This window comes from Saimiri boliviensis, chromosome 4 (assembly GCF_048565385.1).
Source record: "Saimiri boliviensis isolate mSaiBol1 chromosome 4, mSaiBol1.pri, whole genome shotgun sequence".
Taxonomy (NCBI): domain Eukaryota; kingdom Metazoa; phylum Chordata; class Mammalia; order Primates; family Cebidae; genus Saimiri; species Saimiri boliviensis.
This window is the reverse complement of record NC_133452.1, coordinates 163,798,533-163,826,049: the sequence shown is the minus strand read 5'-3', so window position 1 is coordinate 163,826,049 and position 27,517 is coordinate 163,798,533. Positions and strand designations below refer to the sequence as shown.

At 38.3% G+C, this 27,517-nt stretch overlaps 1 protein-coding gene across 2 annotated transcripts in view; it reads left to right on the top strand.

The window, feature by feature from the left end:
- Positions 1–27,517, top strand: part of SLC17A3 (solute carrier family 17 member 3) — a 40,130-nt gene that overhangs the window by 9,019 nt on the left and 3,594 nt on the right. For both annotated transcript variants that reach the window (XM_003927285.3, XM_010337995.3), the window contains exons 2-11: positions 7,394–7,517; positions 14,032–14,243; positions 14,780–15,013; positions 15,098–15,185; positions 21,529–21,615; positions 25,086–25,204; positions 25,348–25,509; positions 25,787–25,916; positions 26,012–26,159; positions 26,499–26,589. In XM_003927285.3, coding sequence (XP_003927334.1) covers positions 7,427–7,517; positions 14,032–14,243; positions 14,780–15,013; positions 15,098–15,185; positions 21,529–21,615; positions 25,086–25,204; positions 25,348–25,509; positions 25,787–25,916; positions 26,012–26,159; positions 26,499–26,589 — 1,362 coding nt within the window. In that variant the 5' untranslated portion in view covers positions 7,394–7,426. The remainder of the gene's footprint in view (positions 1–7,393; positions 7,518–14,031; positions 14,244–14,779; positions 15,014–15,097; positions 15,186–21,528; positions 21,616–25,085; positions 25,205–25,347; positions 25,510–25,786; positions 25,917–26,011; positions 26,160–26,498; positions 26,590–27,517) is intronic.

Here is a 27,517-nt window from a genome sequence, read left to right as displayed (position 1 = left end):
GGTTCGTTTGGAGTGTCTAGAAGATAGGGTGTTTGTACAAGGTGTATGCAGGTGATAAGGCTGTCATGTGAAGCCTTAGATAGCTTTGAAAAGTATTAATATTTTCAAAAGTCAGGAGACAAATAGAAAGATCAGCATGTAATCAGGGGACTTCACCTGTCTGTGGAGACTGGAGATCATACTGATGAATAGAGGCAGTGGCAACACAAATGTAGGGCTGAATATGAAGGATGTCATCTTAGCAAGAGTACCTACGCTTTGCAGAAGAAGTCATATCATTGCAAAGGAAATCAGTGGAAAGTGAAGTCTGGCTCATGTTTCAGGGTTTCATGTATATGTAGTATACATATGACATATCTATTTCTATATGTACATGTAAGTTTGTGTGTGGATATAGATACGTAGTGTGTATACAAACACACACACATACACACACACTTAGATGAACATAGTGTGATAAATTTCTTAAGTTCAGGAAGTCCATAAAACAACAAATTAAGCCCAAATTTGTAGCCTTTGCCTTTTCTTTGGCCGGTGGTGGGGGGTGTTAAAGCTCCTATCATGGCCAATTCCAAGCTACCACCATGACATTACTGAATTTAGAGTTGGGGAGAGATATGCAATAACACATCTTTATACAGTATTCCCACCATACAGATACAAGAGATGTAAAAAGCCTCAAGAGCAGAGCTTACAGTAAAACATCGTGAAATAATTAAGTGAAAGTAAAAATATGTATTACCTTTTAAAAATATAACTAGTTTAACTCTAAATTCATATCATTTAACAGTTAATGGCAGTGTTCAACAACTAGTTTGAAAAATGTCTAAAAATGTTAATAATGAGCTCTTTTAACCCCAAGTGAGTTGTTTCCAGTACATCATTGCCCTACTGCACAGTATTCTTTCTGAGAATAGTTTTAATTCTCTACCTTAATTCAGGTTCTTCCATGCCTTCATCTATTTAAGTAATGTTCCCCTCTGATACAACTTAATACAACTGGAAATGTCTGCCTGGTTGTCTCATTTCTCTTTTTAGGATCTTTATTTAACCGTAGAAAACAAAAAGCCAACCATTCTTCCCATCAAGCAGCTATTTAATTTCTTGGATTGAGACAACAGTCAGATGTCACAGAGTCCTCAACCAAGTTATCTAAGAAGAGGAAACTAAGAACCTATTCCAACATCAATAAATAGTTCAGAGAACTCAGTGTCTTAAGCCACCATTCTTGGCTGCTAACATGGGGTATATTCAAACATGTGGGCATCATTTCTGAACATCATGCTATGTGTCAGTTGAAAGCAAGTTTACAAACACAACAACCTGTTACTAAAATAAGAGGCTATAACTTTAACCAAACAGATCCTGTTTATGACAGAAATACAGTTCATTTCAGGGAGTCATCAGTCCATGTTGCAGGGGCCTCAGCTGACTATTGTGTTCTCACTAAGCACTTCTTCCTGTCCCGTGGTTGATGGTGCAGCACCCAGCCTTTCTGTCATTAACCAAGCTCAAGAATGCAGAGGCTGATGCGCTGTGAAGAGGCTATAGATCGGGGCAATTCCCTCTGCCACTTAATTCAGGATAATTTTGGGGTGGCTTCAGAATGGAAACCTGACATTTTAGAAGGCTCCAATCAAAGCACAGCCCCATGATAGGGGGTGGTAAAGTCTCAACACCACAGAGTCACATTAAATTGACATCATAAAGGAGCAGGGGAGTAAGAATAAACATCATTCAAAGGAGAAAAATTGTTAATTGAAACATCGAATTCCTGTTTAGCATTGCCATGTTGCACAAAACAGTGCAGGTTGACCCATCTTTGTCAATAAATATCTCCTAGACAATCTTTGAGTAAAGAATCATGGCAATTTCCCTAGAAATAGAAGACCTATTTTTGAAACGTCCTGGCCACACCATAGAATTAGAATCCCCAATGCCAAGACTTGAAGAGACATTAATACCACATTTATCATATGATCTAGATATTCCACCTCTAAGTATTTAAGAGAAATGAAAGCACATATCTATACAAAGACCTGTACATGAGTGTTCACAGCAGCTTTATTTCTAACGGCGAAAATCTGTGACGATGCAATTTTTAATTAAAAATAAATGGATAAATTGTGATATAGTCATGGAGTAGAATATTACTTAGTAATAAGCAGGAATGAACTATTAATATGTACAACAACAGGGATGAATTTCAAAATAATTATACTGAGTGAAGTAAACCAGGAGAAAAGTGAGTTCATACTTTACGATTCCTGATATGGTTTGGCTGTGTCCCCACCCAGATCTCATCTTGAATTGTGGTCTCCATAAACCCCAAGTGTCAAACGTGGGGCCAGGTGGAAATAATAGAATCATTGGGGCAGTTTCCCCCATACTGTTCTCGTGGTAGTGAAGAAGTCTCATGAAATCTGATGGTTTTATAAATGGGAGTTCCCCTGCACAAGCTCTCCTGCCTGATACCATGTGAGATATATCTTTGCTCCTTCTTTTTGCCATGAGTGTGAGGCCTCCCCAGCCATGTGAAACTGTGGGTCCACTAAACCTCTTTTTCTTTATGAATTACCCAGTCTTGGGTATGTCCTTATTAGAAGCATGAGAACGGACTAATACAGTAAATTGGTTCCAATAAGGTCGAGTGCTGCTCTAAAGATAACTGAAAATGTGGAAGCAACTTTGAAACTAGGTTAACAGGCAGAGGTTAGAACAGTATGGAGAGCTCAGAAGAATACAGAAAAATGTGGGAAAGTTTGGAACTTCCTAGAGATTTGTTGAATGGCATTTGACCAAAATGCTGACAGTGATATGGACAATAAAGTTCAGGCTGATGTGGTTTCTGTGGTTTCAGATGGAGATGAGAAACTTATTGCAACTGGAGCACAGGTGACTCTTGCTCTGCTTTAGCAAAGAGATATGTGGCTTTTTGGCTGTGCTGTAGAGATATGTGGACCTTTGAACTTGAGAGGGATGATTTAGGGAATCTGGTGGAAGAAGGTTCAAAGCAGCAAAGCATTCCTAAGGAAGCAGAGCATAATAGTTTGGAAAATTTGCAAACTGATGATACAATAGAAAAGAAAAACTCATTTTCTGGGGAGAAATTCAAGCCTGCTGCAGAAATTTGTATAAGCAGCAAGGAGATGAATGTTAATGACTAAGACAATGGGGGAAAATATGTCCAGGGCATGCCAGAGACCTTTGCGACAGCCCCTTCAATCACAGGAACAGAGGCCTAGGAGGAGAAAATGATTTCCTGGGCCTTGGTCCAGGGACCCTCTGCTGTGTGCAGCCTAGGAACTTGATACCCTGAGTCCCAGCCACTCCAGACAGCTCAGGCCGTGGCTTCAGAGGATGCAATCTGCAAGACCTGGCAGCTTCCACATGGTGTCAAGCCTGGTGGTGCAAAGAAGTCAAGAATTGAGGTTTGGAAACCTCCACCTACATTTCAGAGAATGTATGGAAACACCTGGATGTCCAGGCAGAGTTTTGCTTGAGGGATGGAGCCCTCACAGAGAACCACTTCTAGAGCACTGTGGAAGGGAAATGTGGGATTGGAAGCCCCACTGGGGCACTGCCTGGTGGAGCTGTAAGAAGAGGGCCACCAACCTCCAGACCGTGGAATGGTTTATTTACTGACACGGCTTGCACTGTGCACCTGGAAAAGCTGCAGATACTCAATGCCAGCCCATTAAAAGCAGCCAAGAAGCACCTGTACCCTGCAAAGCCACAGGGACAGATCTGCCCAAGGCCATGGGAACCCACCTCTGGCATCAGTGTGCCCTGAATATGAGACATGGAGTCAACGGAGTTCATTTTGGAGCTTTAAGATTTGACTGCCCTGCTGGATTTTGGACTTGCATGGGGCTTGTAGCCCCTTCATTTTGACAAATTTCTCCCATTTAGAACATGTATATTTACCCAATACCTGTACCCCCACTGCATCTGGGAAATAACGAACTGGCTTTTGATTTTACATATTCATAGGCAGAAGGAACTTGCCTTGTCTCAGATGAGTCTTTTGAGTGAATGCTAAAATGAATTAAGACTTTTGGAGATTGTTGGGAAGGCATGATTGGTTTTCAAATGTGAGGACATGAGATTTGGAGGGGCCAGGGGAAGAATGATATGGTTTGGTTGTGTCTCCACCCAAATCTCATCTTAAATTGTAGCTCCCATAATCCCCAAGTGTTACGGGAGGGACCCAACGGGAGGTGAATCATGGAGGTGGGTCTTTCCTGTGCTGTTCTCATAATAGTGGATAAGTCTCATGAAATCTGATGGTTTTATAAATGGGAGTTCCTCTGTACAAGCTCTCTTGCTTGATGCCATGTAAGGTGTATGTTTGCCTCTCCTCTGTATTATGCCATGATTGTGAGGCCTCCCCAGCCATGTGAAACTGTGAGTCCATTAAGCTTCTTTTTCTTTATAAATTACCCAATCTCAGGTATGTCTTTTTTTAGTGGTATGAGAACAGACTCATACAATTACATTTCTATAAAATTTCTAGAAAACATAAATTTTATCAGAGAAAGCATATTATTGCTTGCCAGAGGTGGTGAGGCAGGATAAATGAGGGAAATACTACGAGACACTGCAGGAAGACATTACAAAAGAACACGAGGAAACCTTTGGGATACTGTAGAGTTGTCCCTTGGTATCCACAGGGGACTGGTTCCAGGATGCCCTCAGATACCAAAATCCACAGATATTCAAGTCCCTGATATAAAGTGGTGTCATATTTGCATATAACCTATATACATCCTCCAGATTTGCTTACCTGGTACAATGTAAATGCCAAGTAAATAGTTGTTACACTGTATTTTTTTGAGTATTTTTTTATGATTGTATTGTTATTTTTCATTTTTTTCCCTCTGGATTTTTGATCCACGGTTGGTTGAATCTGCAGATGTGAACCTGAAGATACAGAGGGCCAATTGTATATTGTTCACTATTTTGATTGCATGAACCATCTCATAAGTATATACATCCTTCAAAACTTATGGAATTGTACACTTCAAATAAATGTGGTTCACTGTATGTCAGTTATATATCAATAATGCTATTTAAATTTATTTAAAATGGCTAGACATAGAGAGGAGACATTCAAAGGCCACACTCTGAACCTCATCCCAAACCAGGTAGGATTATTTCATCATTAAAAGAAAATATTAATCACATTGAAATTGAGCCATTTAAAAACCATGAACCCATAATGATTGTCTAAAAAGGAGACATTAATGTAAAAAGGTACTAATACAAGGAGGATGACATTACTACGGATATCTTAAAAATAAATTTGAATATGTAGAGAAGAATAGAAGGATGTTCTGTGTTTTGTTTTAAAGTGCATATGCCTATTTATAAAATTTATCTTCATAAGAATGGATGGATTTCGGTTCTGGAGGTAGCGCAAGAAGTTGAGGAAAAGTGGGATCCAAGAAGAGAAAAGACCAACCACGTCTGGTAACCACACACTATTGTGAAGTGGCAAAGAAAAGCAACACTAATTGTTACAGCAGCCAGAGAGAGTTTAACTGCATGTCCTAACAAAGGGGCACACTGCACAGGATCAAGCCATCCTCTCTTGGTGAAACATACCTCTGAAAAATAAAATTTTTATTATAAAAAGATATTAAAAAGTTATTCCTTAGTTTGCAACAATGATATCAGGCCAGCTCTGGCTAAGTACTAGTGTTTAGGGTTTTTTTAATTATTATTATACTTTAAGTTCTGGGATACATGTGCAGATCGAACAGGATTGTTACATAGGTATACATATGCCATGGTGGTTTGCTGCATCCATCGCTCTGTAACCTACATTAGGTATTTCTCCTAATGCTCTCTCTCCCCAATCCCCCCACCGCCTTCTATTCCTCCCCTAACGCCCCCACCCCCTCAAACAGGCCCTGGTGTGTGATGTTCCCTTCCCTGTGTCCATGAGTTCTCATTGTTCAACACTCACTTATGAGTGAGAACACGCAGTGTTTGGCTTTCTGTTCTTGTGTCAGTTTGCTGAGAATGATGGTTTCCAGCTTTATTCACGCCTCTGCAAAGACATGAACTCATCCTTTCTTATGGCATCTTAGTATTCCATGGTGTATATGTGCCACATTTTCTTTATCCAGTCTATCACTGATGGGCATTTGGGTTGGTTCCAAGTCTTTCCTATCATAAACAATGCCACAATGAACATATGTGTGCATGTGTCTTTATAAGAGAATGAATTATAATCCTTTGGGTATATACCCAGTGATGAGATTGCTGGGTCAAATGGTATTTCTATTTCTAGATCCTTGAGGAATCACCACCCTGTCTTCCACAATGGCTGAACTAATTTACACTCCCACCAACAGTGTAAAAGCATTTCTGTTTCTCATATCCTCTTCAGCATCTGTTGTCTCCAGATTTTTTTTTTATGATCACCATTCTAACTGGCGTGAGATGTGTTTAGATGTTTAAGAGGATTTATTAAGCCGAAAAGTTTGGTTTATTAGTGTTAGAAGCAGTTATACATTTTGACATTTTTTCTTTAAGAGACTCATAAATTTAATAATATGAGCATTAAACATAGCACAAATATGACAGTTCTACATATAGTAACACATAAAAATCTCCATTAAAGATCCTAGTATTGTAATGTAGTAATGGTTCTTTTTAGTTCTCTTATATGCAAAAAGGTTGCAACCTCCATGTTATTTCAAGAAATCTGTAGACACACCACCAACCTATGGACAATAATAATATGAGATTTGAACGTTATCTTCTCATTATGCAAATTTGGTTCCCAATTATGAGTGACACACATTATCAGCGATACTCGCAGTGAGTCAAATTAGGAAGCAGTGTGGGAGTTGTCAAGGGCAGTAGAAGCCAGGTTCTCAGGTACAGGTAGAGGATTCCAAAGGAGCATAGCTCTGAGGTCACCCACTATTGTGGTAGCTCCAGTGATGATGACAATCAACTGTGGGTGTCTGCCAATGTTCTAGGCATGTGCAATCTGTTTAAGCCTAAAGCAGCTTTTTGACAAAGATGTTATTGTTGTTATTAACAACAGATGAGGAAATTGAAACACACAAATGTGCTCCTAGTGCCACTTGGCATAGTAAATCATGAACCTGGATTTGAACTTGGGAATGCTTAACTCCAAAGCCAGTGCTCATAAGCTGGCATACTGACAGCACTCTAGATCCTAATAAAATAAACAATTTCAAACCCTAGGTGCAGTATGCCTGTTGTGTTGAGCCAAGAGGGAATAATGGCCCTCCCTGTCCCCAACCAGACAGAATGGAACAGCTTTTGTTTTCTTGATGCCCCTGTTTAAATATTTTAAAGGGGAGTCCTTTTCTCTCAACTGATGTGTGTGAATTATGTATTCCTCTGATAGGTGAAAACCATTCACCAAGAGAGGAGAAACACAATGGCCACCAAGACAGAGTTGGGCCCCATAGCAAGGGAGAGGAAGTACGCCCAAGATAAGCAAGTGGATAAGGGACTCATACCCAGGAAAGGTAAATTCAACCTCAACTGCTTGGTTTTAGGATTTTACAGTGAGTTCTTTTTGTCAACATATTACTATAAAAAATGAATTTGTAACTTTTAAGTTGTTTAATTCTTTTTATAAATCCAGTGAAATTAATATATTTTAAAAATATGAAGGAAATAAATATTACTAAAAAGAAGTGTTTTGGTTTTGACAGTTACCTTTCAATCTTTATCTATATGCATTTACATTCTTGATAGTTGCTACTGAATTGTCTACACATAGTATTGTGTGTCTTGCTTGTTATTGCATGTAATATTTGAAACATTTGTATTGCTTAACTTAAAGAAGAACAACTAATTATAGATACTTCAAAAAACAAGAAATAAAAAGATTTTAATAAGCTTTATTCAACTACTGTAATTTAATTTTATTGCCTTTATTTCATATGCATATTTTGCATAGTTCTACACTTTATATATTGTGTTGTATATTTCTTAACTTGACAGCATTTACTTTTCCATATTGCTTTATAAGATTCACAAAGTGTGAATCTCTTTGTGAATCTTATAAAACAATATAGATTCTTAAAGGACACATATTATATTCCAACATAACCAATAGATTCCAACACATCCAACAGATGAAGTATTATTTAGCTGAAAAATCTTCTTGTGGCTGGATATTTAATTTGTGAGGTTTTGTTTTGTTACTTGGTTATTATATCTATATATGGACTATATATGTTAGTTGGTTATGTGATGTATATAAACTATGTATGTCAGTTATTATACAATCTATAAGTTGATAAGTGAACACTATTTAACGTAACACTAGTCCACATTTGGAATTATTTCTTCAGAGTTTACCCCCAAGAAACGCAAATTGCAAAGTAAAGAGTTTACACATTTCATTTCCTTTGGCCACTACAGAGACCTTAGTTTTTAATCCAAACAAAAATAAAACCACATGGAGGATTTTGAGCAGAAGAGGTGATTTTATTTGTGGTATGATGAGAATACTCCAACTGCTGTATTGGAATAGATTAGATGGAAGGAACCAAAACTAAAGGTTCCTGCAGAAATTCAGGCAGGAGATATTGGTAGCCAGAACCACATGGAATCAGCTCTAAGCCAAAAAGTAACCGTGGCCCTTGTGAGAAGTTGTTGGATTCTACACACATTTTGAATATGAAGACAACGGTGCATTCCAGATCAAAAATTGCAAAGTGTTTGGAAGAATGAGATTTCCATCAACTGAACCAGGAAAGACTCTGGGCAGAAGTTTTGAGGTGGCAGAGCTCAAGAGTTTAGTTTCAGACCTATTCAGTTTGATCTGTTAATCAGTTGATCAATTGATTTTTAGTGGAACAAAAATAGATGTATCAATGGTGACTTAAATTTGACAAAATGCAGTATTATTGCATTATATCTATGCTTTATTTTAATTTAAAACATGATATTGCTCCAACTGTATTTTCCATTTATGTCACCAATTATCTTAGCAGTACTAATTAGGTCATCTAGTTTTCTCCCATTAATTGCCACATCCTTTACACATTGCATGATTCTTTTGGATGTTTTTCCATTGTTCCTTAGATTTTTCTGAGTATTCTTATTCTTCAATACAATAATGTCTTATCTTTACTCTCATGATAAATTTTGTAATGCAAGTATTTTTCAATACTTACTCCCTCCAAATTCTTGTATAGTCATCCAACTAGCCTTTATTACTTTTTGCCAACTGTATTCATTTTCTATTTCTGCATGCATATTACCATAAACATAGTAGCCTGAAACAACACACATTTATTATCTTACAATTTCTGTGGCTCAGAGCTCCGGGGACAGCTTGGCTTAACTGGTTCTACTTCTCTGGGTCTCACAAGGCTACAATTGGGTGGTTGATCAAGTTGCATTCTTTTATTAGTTTTTATTTATTTATTTATTTATTTTTGAGATGGAGTCTGCTCTTATTGCCCAGGCTGGAGTGCAGTGGCGGAATCTCGGCTTACTGGAACCTCTGCCTCCTGGGTTCAAGTGATTCTCCTGCCTTAGCCTCCCTAGTAGCTGGAATTACAGGCATGCACCACCACACCCGGCTAATTTCTGTGTGTGTGTGTGTGTGTGTGTGTGTGTTTGGTGTTTTTTTTTTTTTTTTTTTGAGACGGAGTTTCACTCTTGTTACCCAGGCTGGAGTGCAGTGGCGCGATCTCGGCTCACCGCAACCTGTACCTCCTGGGTTCACGCAATTCTCCTGCCTCAGCCTCCTGAGTAGCTGGGACTACAGGCATGCACCACCATGCCCAACTAATTTTTGTATTTTCAGTAGAGACGGAGTTTCACCATGTTGACCAGGATGGTCTCAATCTCTTGACCTTGTGATCCACCCACCTCAGCCTCCCAAAGTGCTGGAATTACAGGCGTGAGCCACTGCGCCCAGCCTTTTCTTGTGTTTTTAGTAGAGACAGGGTTTCACTGTGTTGGCCAGGCTGCTCTGAAACTCCTGACCTCAGGCAATCCACCTGCCTCAGCCTCCCAAAGTGTTAGGATTACAGGCATGAGCCAAGGCACCCTGCCTCAGGTTGTGTTCTTATCTGAAGGGTAAACTAGGGAAGAGCCTACTTTCAGGCTTATTCGGGTTTTTAGAAAAATTCATTTTCTTATAGCTGTTTGACTGAGGGCTCTCGCTGTTGGCTGAAGGCCATTCTCAGGTCCTAGAGGATGTTCATGGTTCCTTACCTCTCCAACTTTCTGCTTACTTCATTAAGCCCACATGAAGAGTGTTTATCTTTAGTCTGCTAAGATGGAGTCTTATATAACATCATGTAATCATGGGAGTGACATCTTGTCACCTTTGCCATATTCTATTGGATACAAGCAAGTGAAACGTCCTGGCTCCATACCAGCAAAGGGAATTATATAAAGGTGAAAATACCATGAGATAGTAATCACTGGGGCCACATTAAGGTCTGTCTGGCACATCAAGTTAAGAAACAAGCTTCCTGGATTCTGAGTACAGTAGTATTGAATTCATTAATATAACCTCTCAGGTTCAAAAATCTATGATTTCATGGTGTCAGTGCCCTCTTCCGGTAGTTAAATAGAATACCCTTAGATGCTTCTTAATTTACACTTTCTCACATGCATACAGACCCACACATTCTTGTATAGCTAGGGGTGACCACAAAAAATTTAACAGACAGCACACCACTGGCACCAATCTATTAGAGTAGGCATAACTGGTACAGTTCATTCAGAATGAACACAGGACACAAGTAACTTCTGAGGACACAAATAGTTGCCTGCAGAAAACACTTAGTATCTGGCAAGCACCAGGCTAAGCCTTTAAAATATACTCTCTAGTTAATCTTTCAGCACTTTCATGAGGCAAGTGTTCAACCTCCTCATTTGTAAGCCATTAGTCTGTTGGTTTGCTGATACCCTTTTTGGTAGCCTCTGGTACCTAGGATTCCAAAGGAACTTGGGAAAATCAGAGGCCACAAGAACTCACAAATTATTAGTCAATTTGATTGACAGAGGAAGTCACCACCAGTGCTAAATCAGATTTTTTTAAAAAAAACCTTACAAAGATAGTATATTTGAGTTTATTCACTACAAAGACTTGTACTTCGTCAACAGAAGATAGCATAGCCGTAAGAGGAATCCTCCTTTGTTAATCTCAAGGAACCTCTTTATCTCACATCACAGAGCCACATAAATCCTACAGCTGAGTGCACTTGGGTTGTATTAATAGCAAAAGTATTCTCATGGAATCATCTTGGACAAAACAGAAGCCACCATATATATGTGGTACAGTGGTTAAAAGCACAGACACCCGAGCTACATTATGAGCTGGTCTCTGTACCTGTGTTTCTTCATCTGTAAAATAGTAGTAATAGCTGCCTCATAGTGTTATTGTGCGGATTTGACAGGCACCATCTTACGTGACCTAACAGGAATATCTGAGGCACCTACTGACTCCCTCTTCCCTGAAACTCTTGGCCCCTTGGCTTCCAGGACACTGCATCCTCCTGGTTTTCTTCTTACTCCACCACCAATCCCTTTTCATTTTCCTTCAAACAAAGGAAAGTCCAGGCTTGCTCTCCCCCATCTATCCAACCTCCAAACACTGGGGAGCCCCAGTGTTAGTCTTTGGTTCTCCTGTCTATTTTCAGGCTTGCTCTCCCCCATCTATCCAACCTCCAAACACTGGAGAGCCTCAGAGTTAGTCTTTGGTTTTCTTCTCTATTTATTTTCATTTCCCAATTTTTATGGCTTTAAGTATCCTCTATAGGTTATTAACTCTACATGTTATGCCTCAACTCCTACCTTTCTTCTAAACTTAAGAATTGTATATCCAATAAGCTCAACACCTTCTCTTTGGTGCCTAAGAGGCATCACTGTTCTAACACATGCAATAACCAGTTCTTAACCATCCAACCTCCCAAACCTGCTCCTTCCAAAGAGCTTTCTTCCTGGGAAAGTACAACTTCATTCTTCTTGTCGTTTAGAACAAAAACCTCTCCAATTCCCCTTCTCCTTGTCTTCCATCCACCTGTAAAACTGAAACTCATACTTGGTGGTTTTTCCATGCTAGGATTTATTTGAGGTCTGACCACATATTAGCTACCGCTATGACCCTAATCCTGGATAGCTTCACTTCTCTTCTGAATGATTACAATAGCTTCCTACCTACACTTCCTCCCTATTGTTTTGTTCTTATTTCTGCAGCCAACAAGATCCTTTCAAAATGTAAGTCATATCAGGTCTCACTCCTGCTGACAACCTTCCAGTGGCCCCCGTCCCACTCAGCGTAAAAGCCAAAATATCTGCAATGGCCCATGTGTCTTGAACAATTCAGTCCCCGTGATCTAGCTTTCCTGACATCTCTTCTTGTACCCCTGGCTTACTCCATTCTATCATAGTCGCCTTTGATTCTTTGAACATACCAGGCACTCTCCAACCAGCCTCTGGGCTGTTCCCTCAACTTTGTGAGTTCTTTCTCCAGATGGCTGCATGACCACCTCTCTGAAATGTCATTACGACTTCCCTCTTTCTCGCTTTATTTTCTCTACAGCATTTATCACCTTCTAATACATTGTTTGATTTAGTGTTTGTGTTGCATATTTTGTGCTTCTCTCTGGAATGTCAGGTTCCCAAACACAGGCCTATTTGTCTGCTATGTTTGCTGCTACACTTCAAAGGCCCGATATTGGAGGTGATTGATAAGTGTTTTCTTCAATAATTGAGTGAAGATGTAAAATCTGGACTAGAGGACATGGCCTAGAAGAGTGGTCAATCCAGCTCCCTGCTATTTCCCTTACATTGAATAGATTTATCGCCCCAGGCATAGGGTGAACTGGACAAGTCCAAGCTTGCTCTGCTAAAGTAACTGCATGGCAGGAGAGTCGACAGCATCCAGGCAGGCTGGGGAAGATTCAGAGCTATACATCCTAGATTTATCTACCCAGTCTCATTGGTCTAAGTCCATTTTCTTCCCATGCAGAAAAAAATGAAAGGGTGAGGAGAGTTCCAAAGAGCTACTCTGCCTGAAGTCCTTGTGTAAAAAATCTGAGGCCAGATAAATACAGCTTCTTGCTTCACACATGTTATTTGCTCTTCAAATTAGACTGTTAGCTGTGTTCTGCCAAGATACCTTCTACTCACTTAATATAATGCTTAAGACTTTTTAAGAAGCTGAGTAGAAACCACACCTTTGAAGCTTTTGTACCATTCAATCACATCTAACTGATTTTTTCCCAGATTTTAACTTCTGAAGAGTTCTTTAATTTCAATCACAAATGCAGATTGCTCTATGTTTTACATTTTTTGGACAGTTTAGCTAAGATCTGGAAGAAGGAGAATGAGATTTCTGCATTTAAATTGCCATCTCTCCTGGATGTACAAATACAGATTATTTGAATGCTTGCTCATTTCTTTTGCCACCATTTTTCACTTTATTTTTTCATGGTCTGTGGGTGTCAATTTCTCTAATGAGAGGATCTTCCTAAGAGTTTAATCTCAAAATTTAAATGAATACATAACATATAGTGCATTATGAATAGACATGTCATATATAAATTATATGCTATATATTTATATATAATTATACACACAAATTATATGTTATATAAATTATACATAGCAATTAAATATGTGCACATATGTATATGTACATATTTTCTTTTAATATATGTGTGTTACATATATGTACACACACACATATGTATACATATTTACTTGTGAGTAATTTCATCAACTGTAGAACATAATGACCTAGGAATGAGAGAGACAAAATTCTGGGATGAACAGAATGACCAAGACCAAGTCGGGCTCTATAAAGCTATGGTATAAAACATCCTTTGACTCAATTCAGTGATCTCCTTCTTTTGTATCTTCCTTTCCTAAAGCCAATAGAAGTGTCATTTAAGTACTGATTTAAATTGTTAGGTGATCAGGTACTTTTAAAATTATATCTTGTGAAAAACTAATGTTAGCTCCATTTTAAAAAGTACTAATATGATGTCATAATATTTCCAGTTCCTATTGTATGTTCTACTCGCTTTGGAATAGCCATCATCTTACATTTCTGCAACTTTATAATGATGGCACAAAATGTCATTATGAGCATCACCATGGTAGCCATGGTCAACAGCACAAGCCCTCAATCTCAGCTCAATGGCTCCCCTGAGGGGCTGCCTGTTGACTCATTTGGTGGCCTAAATAAATCCCCGAAGAGTCTTCCTGCAAAGGTAAGCAACACAAGACATAAATCTGTGCTTTTCTTTTTGTCGTTTGTTTGGAAATTTATTTTTCTAGAGTATGCGTCTTTAAAAACTTTAATAGAGGCCAAGCATGGTAGCTCATGCCTGTAATCCCAGCACTTTGAGAAGCCGAGGCGGGTGGATCACCTGAGGTCAGGAGTTCAAGACCAGCCTGGCCAACATGGTGAAACCCAGTCTCTACCAAAAATACAAAAAAATTATCCAGGTGTGGTGGCGGGAACCTATAATCCCAGCTATTCTGGAGGCTGAGGCAGGAGAATTGCCTGAACCTGGGAGGCAGAGGTTGCAGTGAACCAGGATTGTGCCATTGCACTCCAGCCTTGGCAACAAGAGAGAAGCTCTGTATAAAAAAAAAAAACCCAAACAAACAAACAAACAAACAAAAAACACCTTAATGGAGAAAATAGTGATTTAAAAGCAAGTAAAAGGTCTAAAGAAGCTTCTTAGGGTATGTAAGAATCTTTCTGTATAAGGTTTATGACAACATTCTCTGTTTCTCTAAGGCTCCTGTGTATGACTGGGGTCCTCAAATCCAAGGCATCATCTTTGGTGCTATCAGCTATGGTGCCATACCGACAATGGCTCTCAGTGGATACCTGGCTGGAAGAGTAGGAACAAAGCGAGTGGTTGGCATTTCTTTGTTTGCAAATTCATTTCTCATTCTGTGCATGCCTCCAGCAGCTGACTTTGGAGTAGCTTTCCTCATTGCAATTCGAATAGTCCAGGGCGTAAGCCAGGTACCCAATATTTTATAAATCTGAGCTGGATATGAATTTCTACATGGCACCACACATTAAGAACTCTAATCATTTTAATTTCAGGGCTCAATATTTGGGGGTCAGTTTGCAATTTGGGGAAAATGGGGCCTTCCGCATGAACAAAACAGACTCTACAGCATTGCCTTATCAGGTAAGGACATGTAATGCAAATGGGTACACTATAATCAAACATTCTCCCACTGGGTCCTTTACAACTTTTCATTGCATGATTCTTCAACTGCTCAATGTCAGTGAAGTATTTTTAAGTTAAAAAGACTAGCCCTTTGCCTATAATATGACTTTCAGTTATTTTCCCTCGGTTGTCATTTGTGGCATGACTTTGCCTAGTCTATGACTTGGAGCATTTAATAAATACTTTTATGTGGTCAAATTGATCATTTTTATGGCATCTGGATTTTGAGTTATAAATGGAAAGGTTATTAAAAAAAAAACTCCATCCATGTTTTTTTCTTCAGCTTGTATCGTTTTATCTTCATGTGTCAATCCTGACTTATGGGAGTTTATACTATTTTGCAATGGAAGGTAAAGATTCAACTTAATCTTCTTTGGATTTGCTCTAAATTGTCCTGAGAACTTCTTTCTGATAATGATCTGCCTGGACAGTGTGCTCTGCATGAATATTCTGGATGAAAAAGCCTAAGTTATACTGGAGAAGTGTGGAAAATGGACAGTGTAAGGTTAAGAAACAGGAGATTGCTAAAGTGAGTGCTGGATGAGGAAAAAAAGGGTAGCTCTCCAAGTAATTAATGAGACCAAGAAGGCAGGGACCATTCAAGTCCAGAAAATAAGCCACACCCACACCGTGACCGACAGCACACTCTAAAGGCCTCGCAACCCTGAAGGATTAGTCTTTGCCATTTGCAATTTGGACTAAGAAAATTCATTTTGTTTATTACATTGAGGGATTATCTCAGAATACAGCACAAGAAAATCGGGAGACGGAAAGTATGAAAGAAAAGTTTAAAAACTTGGACTGAAGACAGTGACCTTATAGAAAGTGGCAACTCCCTTTCCTCTCACTTCTGAGTATATAGAGACTGAACAGCCAGAATTGGTCAAATGACAATATCTAGAGGAATCTCAGTACCCTACAAGGGTGCAAGTTCCAGTATTTTTCTCATCTTTGGTGTTGATGGACTATTTCAGAGGCTCCAGGCAGGCGATCATTTCTGGCCTCCAAACCTGGTTTAGAGAGCACAGACCCCTTGGCTGTCTGAAGGCACCCAACAAAAAGCTACTGGAGAATCCCATCATCAGGTGGAGTGAGCTGAACCTGCCTGCTTTCCTCAGTAGGTCTTATAGAAATTGCCATTTTTGATGATGCTGGGGCTCCTCTGCAGGTTGTACTGGTGGATGGGATTGCTCAGCTCATAAGGTTGGAGTAGGACTACCCCAGAAGGCACCTACCTTTAGTGGAAGGGCTCAAGTACTGCCAGCCTCTAGGGCACAGTGTACTGTATCTTCTTCTAAGGGAACCTAAAAAGGTACACCTATTATAGATAGGAAACTTTGCAGCCAGTTATGGAGCTTAGTAACTTAAGAGACCAAGCAGACCAAACAGAACTGGTATTTAATATTTGAAGCAGGTTTAATAGGTGATGGGAAAAATTAATCCAAACACCTTTAATCTAAAAACAATATAATATCATACAGCAGTGAAAATGAAGAAACCATAGCTACATGAAACAACATAGATTAATCTTAGAAATACAAATGTTATATGAATAAAGCATGTCTATCTTGGACAAAAATGCATTCATACCTTGGTAGCCTAGGTATGCTACCAGTCAAGCTATCCAGAGGTCATGGAACAATAGGATCACAGACCAAATTAAGTGCTGTAATTGCACAGTTACATGAATTTAAAACACAGAGTAAAAAGTAAAGGGGAGAAGTGGAAATGGGGTAAGTTAACTCATGTAAGATGGAGTATATGCAGGTAGAAGGAACCCACGACCTGAATGAAGTATACAGAATGTTCAAGTGTACAAACATTCTTTCTCTGTCTTTCTGCTGTACCACGCTTACCACTGATGGTGTGGTTCTGAGAACCAGAATTAAGGTTCAAACAGGAATGTCCACAGGGAAGGCATCTGGGCCAACGACACGCACTTGCTGTATGGCAAAGAAACAAGAATGGGTACTGCTGGTCACCGCTCCATTCTCTAAAGAACCTGCTAACTGCCATTATTTTGTGTTTCTTGAGCACATGGGGACAGGATGGGTATTTCCAGTGGGTGCTGAATTAGGCCCAGACAAATATTAAGTCAGCAGTGATGTGCTGTTAAACAGGCTTTTTAGGGGGAAAAATAAGCTCATTTATAGTATTTATCAGTTTCTGTGCTCTAAACATTCCCACCATGGCTGATTTCAAGATTCAGTCAAGTCACTGAACACAGAGTTGGAAAGAGTTGGTCACATTGGAATTTCATGAACTTCAGTGCTCCCCTGATTGACTGCCTCTAAACCTTCATGAATGTTCAGAAACTCATGTTTAAAATCATTACCTAATATTATTTGTCTCTTAGTCTTTGTATCCTTTTTTACCTATGTTCAAAGACAAACATGATATTCTTAGTAAATTACTTATCTTGAATTTACACAGCTTATAAATCCTGCCTATCAATATCTCACAACTTTGTTTTAATCCAAACCCAACACATCTCATGACATTTGACTAATGTATTATAAGGTGAATTTATTTATTTTCTACGGTAGAAATGAATATTCTCATATACTACAGCAAACACATTACAATGTCTTAGAAAAGGACATCCAGGCTGGTTGTGGTGGCTCACACCTGTAATCCCAGCACTTTGGGAGGCCAAGGTAGGCGGATCATGAGGTCCGGAGATCAAGACCAGCTTGACCAACATTGTGGAAGCCCATCTCTACTAAAAACACAAAAATAAGCCAAGTGTGGTGGCACGTGCCTGTAATCCAGCTACTAAGGAGGCTGAGGCAGGAGAATCGTTTGAACCTGGAAGGCGGAAGGTTGCAGTGAGCCAAGATCACACCACTGCACTCCAGTCTGGGTGACAGAGCAAGACTCTGTCTCAAAAAAAAAGAAAAGAAAAGGACATCCAGGATGATATAACTTTAATAAAGCCCAAAACATAAAAACAAAACAACTATACTTTAGATATGAACATATATATGATGCAGCACTCACACACAGGTTGATACATGTGATAGCAACTTATAATAGATGTGAATGTATGTATATGTATTTGTGTGTGTGTGTATTTAAGCATTAAATAAGCCAGTGTAAATCAAGTATTAGCCATGAACTATTAGGCATCTGAATGGAGATTACTTTATAGTTTAGAATTTGGTAGCAACATGAGAAAAAACAGGACATACTCAAAATTCCTCAGTATTTCAACAGAAATAGTATTTAAAGCCCTTGTTCTACACAAGACCACGTAGAGAAAGAGCATAGATGAAGAGAAGAAAACCAAGGGAATAGCCATGAGGCCTTCCAGTATTCAGGCCTCGGATAGAAGAGAATGACAAGCCAGCAAATGTTCTGAGAAGCTTCCAATGAAGCAATGGGAAAACAAGGAAGGTGTGTGTGACAGATGCCAAGGAAAAAAGAAGAAAGAGAATGGAGGCAGTTAGCACAGCCTTTTGAGAAGTTTTGCCTTGAAGAGAAGCAGAGAAATGAATAAGTATGCAGAGGGGGTTCTGAAGAGGTAGAAATGTTTGTTTCTTTTGTTTTGTTTTTGGCATGGGTCACAGGAAGCTATATTTGCATGTGGATGGGAAAGATTCATGAGTTGAGGAGGGAAGTGAAAATACAGAGAGAGAATACGTACTCTTAGGAGTCCAAGCCTGGGGTAGAGTGGAGGAGACGGGGTCCAGAGGACAAGAAGGGACCTGGTTTTGGATGGATCAGTGCAGGAACCTGTCCCCCACGATAATCAAAGCAAAGGCAAAGAGTTCAGGGAAAAGATGCAAATTTGGTGGACTCAGTGGTAGAAAAAGACGCTGTTTTCCATCTCCAGGTATCTGTGGCCTGGGGTCAGGCCGTCTCCTTTCCAACACCACCTTCCCCTGTTAATAATGTGAACTTTGGCAAGTTATTTAATTTTTCTATTTACTCAATTATAAATCTAACTACTAGTGCTTAAATGAGGCAACACAAGTAAATAAGTGACTTTTTTTTTTTTTTTTACATTGTTGGGTGGGAAAAGATCTAAATAAAAGAGTAAATGTAGAGGTCATTACAAAGTAGAAATACAGATCTGGTTCCATACAAACTTACAGCTAAATTATGCAACACACATTTAAAAAGTTAAACATGGGAGGATAATTGCAGCCAGCACACCAGACAGAGGATCATTCACAATACATAAAGATTCTGTAAATTAAGACAAAATTAAGCAAAATAAACAAAGACAAAAAGATTATGGACACTTCACAGGAGAAATAAAAATGATAGCTAAAGATAGAAAAAAATGTGCAACTTTACTACGAAAAAGGAAATTAAAATGCGATGCTCTTTATTACGCATTCTTTTTTTGAGATAAGGTCTCTCTTTCCCACCCAACCTGGAGTACAGTGGCACGATTTCAGCTCACTGCAGCCTTGAACTCCTAGGCTCTAGTGATTCTCCTACTTCAGATTCCTGAGTAGCTGAAACTACAGTCAGGCACCACCATGCCTAGATAATTTTTTAATTTTTGTAGAGACAGGGTCTTGCTCTTTGCCCAGGCTGGACTCACTCCAGGCTTCAACTGATCTTCCTACCTCTGCCTCCCAAAGCACTAGGATTACAGGCATCAGCCGCCCCTCCCAGCTCTCTTTTTCATTAATATTGGAAAGGCATTCTTTTTTCTTTTTTGAGACAGGGTCTCACTCTGTTGCCTGGGCTGAAGTGCAGTGGCATTATCTCGGCTCACTGCAACCTCTGCCTTCTGGGTTCAAGTGATTCTCCTGTCTCAGCCTCCGGAGTAGCTGGGATTCCAGGGACCCGCCACTACGCCCAGCTAATTTTTTGTATTTTTAGTAGAGATGGGGTTTCATCATGTTGGCCAACTCCTGACCTCGTAATCCGCCCACCTCGGCCTCCCAAAGTGCTGGGATTACAGGTGTGAGCCACTGTGCCAGGCTGGAAAGGCAATTTTTAAAAACTTGATGGGGCTGGGCATGGTGGCTCATGCCTGTAATCCAGTGCTTTGGGAGGCCAAGATGGAAGATCACTTAAGGCCCAGAGTTCCAGGCTAGCATGGGTAACATAACAAGATTCCCATCTCTATAAAGAATTTAAGTTAGCCAGTGTGGTGGCATGTACCTGTCATTCTGTTACTTGGCAGGTTGAGGTGGAAGGATTGCTTGAGCCCGGGAGTTTGAGATTACAGTAAACTGTGATCACACTATTGTAATAAATCTCCAGACTGAGTGACAGACCAAGACTCTGTCTCAAACAACAAAAGAACAAGAAACAACAACAACGAGAAGACCTTTGAGGATATTAAATGCTGTCAAGGAGATGAGAAAATATGTGTGTGTGTGTGTGTGTGTGTGTGTGTGTGTGTGTGTGTATATATATATATATATATATATATATATATAGGCAATTTAATTTGGTACAGCTTCTAGTAAGGTACTTTGTCAGTATTTATCAAAATTTAAATGCACATAGCCTTTGATCTTAGGCTTTGACCTAGCAAGTCCACTTCTGATATTCTATCATGGAGAAATAAATAAATTATGTCTATGTTCAGAATAATTAGGTAAAATCTACAATGACATAAAAATGCTTACAAGACCAATTGCTGAATAAAAAGTAGTCACAAAACAATAGAAACATTATGATCCTGTGTGTTTAAAAATGATAACTCCTATACACATATATAGAATTTGACAGGTTAATATTAATGTTCATCTGGAAAATTTAAAAAAAAATCACCTAGAAATGTTTGAAAAAGTGATTAAAAAGGGAACGTGCCCTACAATTTTAGAACATTCTAAAAAGCTATAAAAAATATAACAGTTATTAGCACATTTATAGAAAAATCTAGCTTTCTGTCTACATATTGCATAAATACATTTACCAAGAGGATGACTATGTATAGATATATATTATTTATGTGCGCAGAAAAAAGGTATGCAATTATATATTATATAATATAGTGTTACTAATGGTTAATTTTAGAGAGTAGTGAGAATGGCTGGGAAGGCACACGAAAGGAACTTTGGTTCTTTGTAGCAGTTTACTTTGACAGTAAGCATATAGGACTTGTGTAATTAAAAGAACATGAAAGGAAGTATGACAGTCATCTGCTATGTTATAGGGAACTGCCAGAAAAACATGTTCTTAAATCATAAATCTGAAGTTTGTGCATTCTAATTATGCTCATCTCCTTATGGTTTAGAGTCACTGTTCTATAATATGTCATCTGTCAATCTGTATGTATTTGTCAGGTTGAAGTCTAGAGTCCCACAGCTTACTTTCTGTCTCTTTGCAGGAATATTCCTGGGAGGCTTTACTGCTATCCTCATAAGTGGCTTAATTATTGATACCCTTGGGTGGCCTTTTGTCTTCTATGTCTTTGGTAAGCTACTGTCTCACAGTTCCCAGATTTTCATATTCAGAAAGATTTTCCTCAGTAAGTATATTTGTGTATAGTTTTCAAAAGGAAATAAGTCAAGACAAATAAATCCTAGAAAAACAAAAATATCTTAATATAAGGAAATAATTAGCCAATGCCATCAAAAAATTTGTAAGTTCTTCTACCTATTATAAAGTGCTAGTAACCCACCATAATTTGTTATTATCATAATGTAATCAAGCATACTCTGCTGCCATTGTAGGCAGTCGGGGACAGGCTTGCAAGTCAATGGTTAAGACATAGAAGGAAGAAATCCTTCTATAGGTGCTGCTGGGGGTTTTGTCTCAGGTTAAGCACAGCAGCAGGCATCCTGAGTAAACCTCAAGTTTCTTAGAGAGGAGAAAAAATGAAACACCATGAATTTTGTCAACCTCAGCATCTGCCCCAGAGCCTTCCATTTAATTATTAGAAATCAAGAAAAGGGCCCGGCACAGTGGCTGTAATCCCAGCACTTTGGGAAGCCAAGTAGGGCAGATCACAAGGTCAGGAGTTCCAGACCAGCCTGGCCAATATGGTAAAACTCGTCTCTACTAAAAAATAAAAAAAATAGCCAGACATGGTGGCATGCGCCTGTAGTCCCAGCTAATCAGGAGGCTGAGGCAGGAGAATCTCTGGAACCCAGGAGGTGGAGGCTGCAGTGGGCCTAGGTCGAGCCACTGCACTCCAGCCTAGGCAACAGAGTAAGATTCCTTCTCAAAAAAAAAAAAAAAAGAAAGAAAGAAAAGAAAAAAGAAAAGAAATAAAGAAACAACTGCTCCCTCCATAGCTTCCACTTTAGTAGCTTTTAAATTCTACTTTCAAACCTCTCAGCAGTTTGCATTTATTTGTTTATACGTGTATATCCCCTTCTGGACAGTAAGCTCTTTGAGGGCAGAGATAGAATCCTGTTGGTTCTTGGGACTGTACAGAGTCCAGGGAACAAAGATGTGCCATGAAAACATTAATCAAGAGAAAACTGGGTGGATATGTTAATATCAGACAAGAATGGCTTCAGAAAAGGAATATTACCAATTCACAAGAACACATAACAATCTGAAATGTATATGCACCTAATGACAGAGCTTCAAAATACATGAAGCAAAAATTGATAGAAGAGTAAGGAGAAATCGACAAATCTACAATTAAAGATGGAAGCCTTAATATTCTTCTCTCAATAATCAATAGAATAAGAACAATCATTGGTGAAGACTGAGGACAGTGCCTGTACTCACAGAGAATCAGAGATAGTACCTGTTTTCCTAAGACAGACTGAAAAAGTCATTAATTCATGGGTCATTGGATGGAATACTCATAAATGTTGTTCTTCAGTAGTGCAAAATTATTAACCTTAGAGGGAGTTCTGCCGTGGATCTCTCTAACAAATGGTGATGGCAAGACCTAAAAGGGGCAAACTATTTCTATATAATTTAATCATATCCCGAAACAAAACTTAAAAATATTTACAGGAATACAAAACTATGTGGCACCCCACTGGACGTGATTCATAATGTTTGGTTCCAACCACAGATTATCAGACATGAAAAAAAGGAGAAAAATACAACTTATAATGAATAATGAATTGAACAAAACCAACCCAGAGCTGACAGAGATGTTAGAATTAGCAAACAAGGGCATTAAAATAGTTAGTATAACTACATTATAGCATAAATCTATATGCTAAGTAAGTTAAGTGGAGACATAGTAAATATAAAGAAGACCCAATAAAACTTACAGAGATGAAAAGTACAATATCTGAGATGAAAAATGCACTGAATGGAGTTAATGACAGTTTAGATATAATTAAAGATTAATGAACTTAAAAACAACAACAGAAATCATCCAAAGTGCACCACACAGAGAAAAATATAGTATTAATAAGAGAACATCAGTAAGTTGTGGAGTGCCTAAAATAGAGTAGGATAGGAGAACAACAACAACATTTCTTCAAAAATATTTGAAGAATCAATGGCCAAAACTATAAATTTACAGATCCAAAAAAGTCAATGAACCTCAAACACAAGAAACATGAAGAAAACGACATCAAATTACATTCTAATCAAATGGCTCAAAACCAGAAATAAAGAGAAAATCTTAAAGTAGCCAAAGCTAAAAGATGTATTGTAGAGAGAGGAACAAAGATAATGCTGAACACAGCATTCCTATCAGAAGTAGTGCAAGAGAGAAGCAGTGAAACAATATCTTTAAAATAGTGCAAGAAAACAAACAATAAACTGTCAACCTAGAATTGTAGACACAGTGAAAAAAAACTGTTTCAAAAACAAACGCAAAATAAAGATGTTTTCAGAACATGCAAAAGCTGAAATAATTGGTAATGTCAATTAAAGAGAACAGTACCATTTTCAATAGCATAAAAACATGCAACATAGGGATAAAATCTGCCAAAAGATATGTGAGGCCTGGGTACTGAAAACTGAATTTTTATGGAAATACAAAGATTCTAAAATAGCCAAACATCTTTGAAAACAAATTACAAAGTTGTAGGACTAACACTACCTGATGTCAAGACATACTGTAAAGTTATAAGCAAATGGATCAATAGAATAAAATAGAATCACAGACTCATGGTTCTATTTACTTCATATAAAGTAAACTAAACTGACCCTTGAGAAAGATCCAATAGCTAAAGAAAGAATAATCTCTTTAACAGAAGATGCACAAAAGTTGGATAGTCACATGCAGAAAAAAATGAACTTCCATCCATACCTTGTATCATATTTAAAAACTAAACCAAAATGAATCCCAGACCTAAATATAAAACTTGAAACTATTATCCTTCTAGGAAAAAATGTAGGAGATAATCTTTATTATTTAAGCAAAGATATCCTAAATACAACACCAAAAGCATGATTCATAAAATAAATTGATAAATTGGGATTTCATCAAAGTTAAAAACGTATCCTCATCAAAAGGCATGGTTAAGATAATAAAAAGACAAGTTGATCCCAGAGAGAAAATACTGGCAAAACACATATATTATAAGGACTTTTATTCAAAATTTGTAAATAATTCTCAAAGCTCCATAACACCAAAAAAAAATAAAAATCAGGCAAAGACACTTCACCAAAAAGAGATAGAGAGAGGGAAAACAGCCACATGAAAAGATGTAATGATAACTCATCCTTAGTTATTTAAGAAATACAAATAAAAATCACGAGATATCGCCACACATTTATCAGAATGGCTAATATTAAAAATATTGAGATATCAAATGTGATGCCACTTTTAGGCTCTGTGATTTACACACACACAAATAAACAGGAAATGTAAAATGGGTGAATTGTTTAAGAAAGGGAAAAGGGATATAATGAGCATGAGCTTTTCCTAGAACTTATACAGAAAACATCCCAAAATGAAAGAAATCCACCCAAAAGGCAGAAAACAGCCCATTTACCAGATTTACCCTGTGCTTGCAGGAGGTGTTGGCTGTGTCTGCTGCCTTATCTGGTTTGTTATGATTTATGATGACCCTGTTTCCCACCCATGGATAAGCGCGTCAGAAAAAGAATACATCATATACTCCTTGAAACAACAGGTACACATAAAGATGCCAACAATTTCCTGAGGCCTTGTATTTGGATTTTTTCCTGTGACCTTAAATCTGGATTTTTAAGGGTGACTAAGCATGTGTGAGCATCTCTCAGATCTTATCATGCTGACCAGTAAATTTGTTTTCAGGTCAGGTCTTCTAAGCAGCCTCTTCCCATCAAAGCTATGCTCAGATCTCTACCCATTTGGTCCATATGTTTATGTTCTTTCAGCCATCAGTGGTTAATTCACACATTGACTATATACACACCAACTTACATCAGCTCTGTGTACCATGTTAACATCAGAGATGTGAGTATGTTTTCTTCCCTCCCTTTATTCTGTTTGCATGGCTTACCAATTACTCTGCTTTCACAAATCATTCCATCTAGAGAAATGTATTTTTATTACCAAAAATAATATTTAACACTCATGCCAGTAGCTTTTCTGGTGGTATGATTTAAGAGGTTACTGATTTTTCTAAGAAAGTATGATTTCAGAATGTCAGTATGTTTAGTAGTGATTTATCAGTAGAAGCTGTGGTCTCAATGCCTTTATTATGGTAATTTACTTAATATTTTCTCTTTAGAATGGACTCCTATCTGCCCTTCCTTTTATTGTCGCCTACTTCATGGGTATGGTGGGAGGCTATCTGGCAGATTTCCTCCTAACCAAGAATTTTAGACTCATCACTGTGAGGAAACTTGCCACAGTTTTAGGTAAGAACAGAGACTGAGGGTCAGATAATTCGCAAAGTATACAACAGCCAAAGAAGGTTTCTCACTGTTTAATTTGTTTGTTCTTCATTCCCTAGGAAATCTCCCCTCTTCAGTACTCATTGTGTCTCTGCCCTACCTCAGTTCCAGCTATATCACAGCAACTGCCTTTCTGACACTCTCATGTGGATTAAGTACATTGTGTCAGTCAGGGATTTATGTCAATGCCTTAGATATTGCTCCAAGGTAGGACTGATCTTCACTATCAGTTCCACATTTTATTAAAAATATTTAGCTTTCAGCTTTCCAGAATCTCCAAACTTAGGAAATGAATAAACCATAGGGAAGGACCACAGATACACCTGTGGCCATTTTTTGCAGAGATGTTGAGGGAGGGCTATTGATTTGTCTTCATCTCTCTCTTTGAATATATATAATGAAAGTCCTTTTTGCTATAATTGTCTAATTATAATTATATAGACTTATAAACTATAATTGAGTTATAGATTCATACATGGATCAGGGCTGAAGGAAGTACTGTCAAACATCTCTGGATCCAGATTGGAACATTCCTGTCATCCACAGGCATTCCAGTTTCCTCATGGGAGCATCAAGGGGATTTTCAGGCATGGCACCTGTCATTGTACCAACTGTCAGTGGATTTCTTCTTACTCAGGTACAATTTTCTTGTCATGAAGGACTCCAAAAATGCTCTGCTAAATCCATTTATAAAGGTGATAGCATGTATTCAAAGACTGAAAAATAAATTTAAATTGTGGGTAACTTTGTCATGAAAATGGACCTGATAAATACAGAATAATTTCTTTGGTGACCTAAAGCCTGGTTCATTCTCAAGCAAAAAACTAAATAGTGATTGCTATCTTTGAAACTGAAACCACACAGCTGCATAGGTGTCTTGGGATAATGATTACATGCATAAATGCCAACGATTTTCAGCAATATTTTGAATTTATATCCAGCATCTCTAACAAACTTAAATTTACAAGAAACAAACAAACCTTTTAAAGAGTGGGCAAAGAACATGAACAGATTCTTTTCAAGAAAAGACATAAACATTCCTCTTTTGAGAATTGTCTACCCATGTCCTTAGCTCACCTTTTGATGGGACTGTTTATTTTTGTCTTGCTAATTTATTTGAGTTCATCTTAGGTTCTGGATGTTGGTCCTTTGCCAGATGTGTTGATTGTGAAGATCTTCCCCAACTCTGTGGGTTGTCTGTTTACTCTGATGACTGTTCCCTCTGATGTGCAAAAGCTCTTTAGTTTGAGTCCCAGCTATTTATCTTTGTTTTTATTGCATTTGCTTTTGGGTTCTTGGTCATGAAATCCTTGCCGAAGCCAATGTCTAGAAGGGTTTTTCCAATGTTATTTTCTAGAATTTTTATAGTTTCAGGTCTTAGATTTAAGTCCTTGATCCACCTTGGGTTGATTTTCTTATTAGATGACAGATAAGAATACAGTTTCATTCTCCTATATGTGGCTTGCAAATTATCCCAGCCCCATTCATTGAATAGGACATCCTTTCCCCACTAAATGTCCAACAAACATATGAAAAAATGCTCAACATCACTAATGATGAGGGAA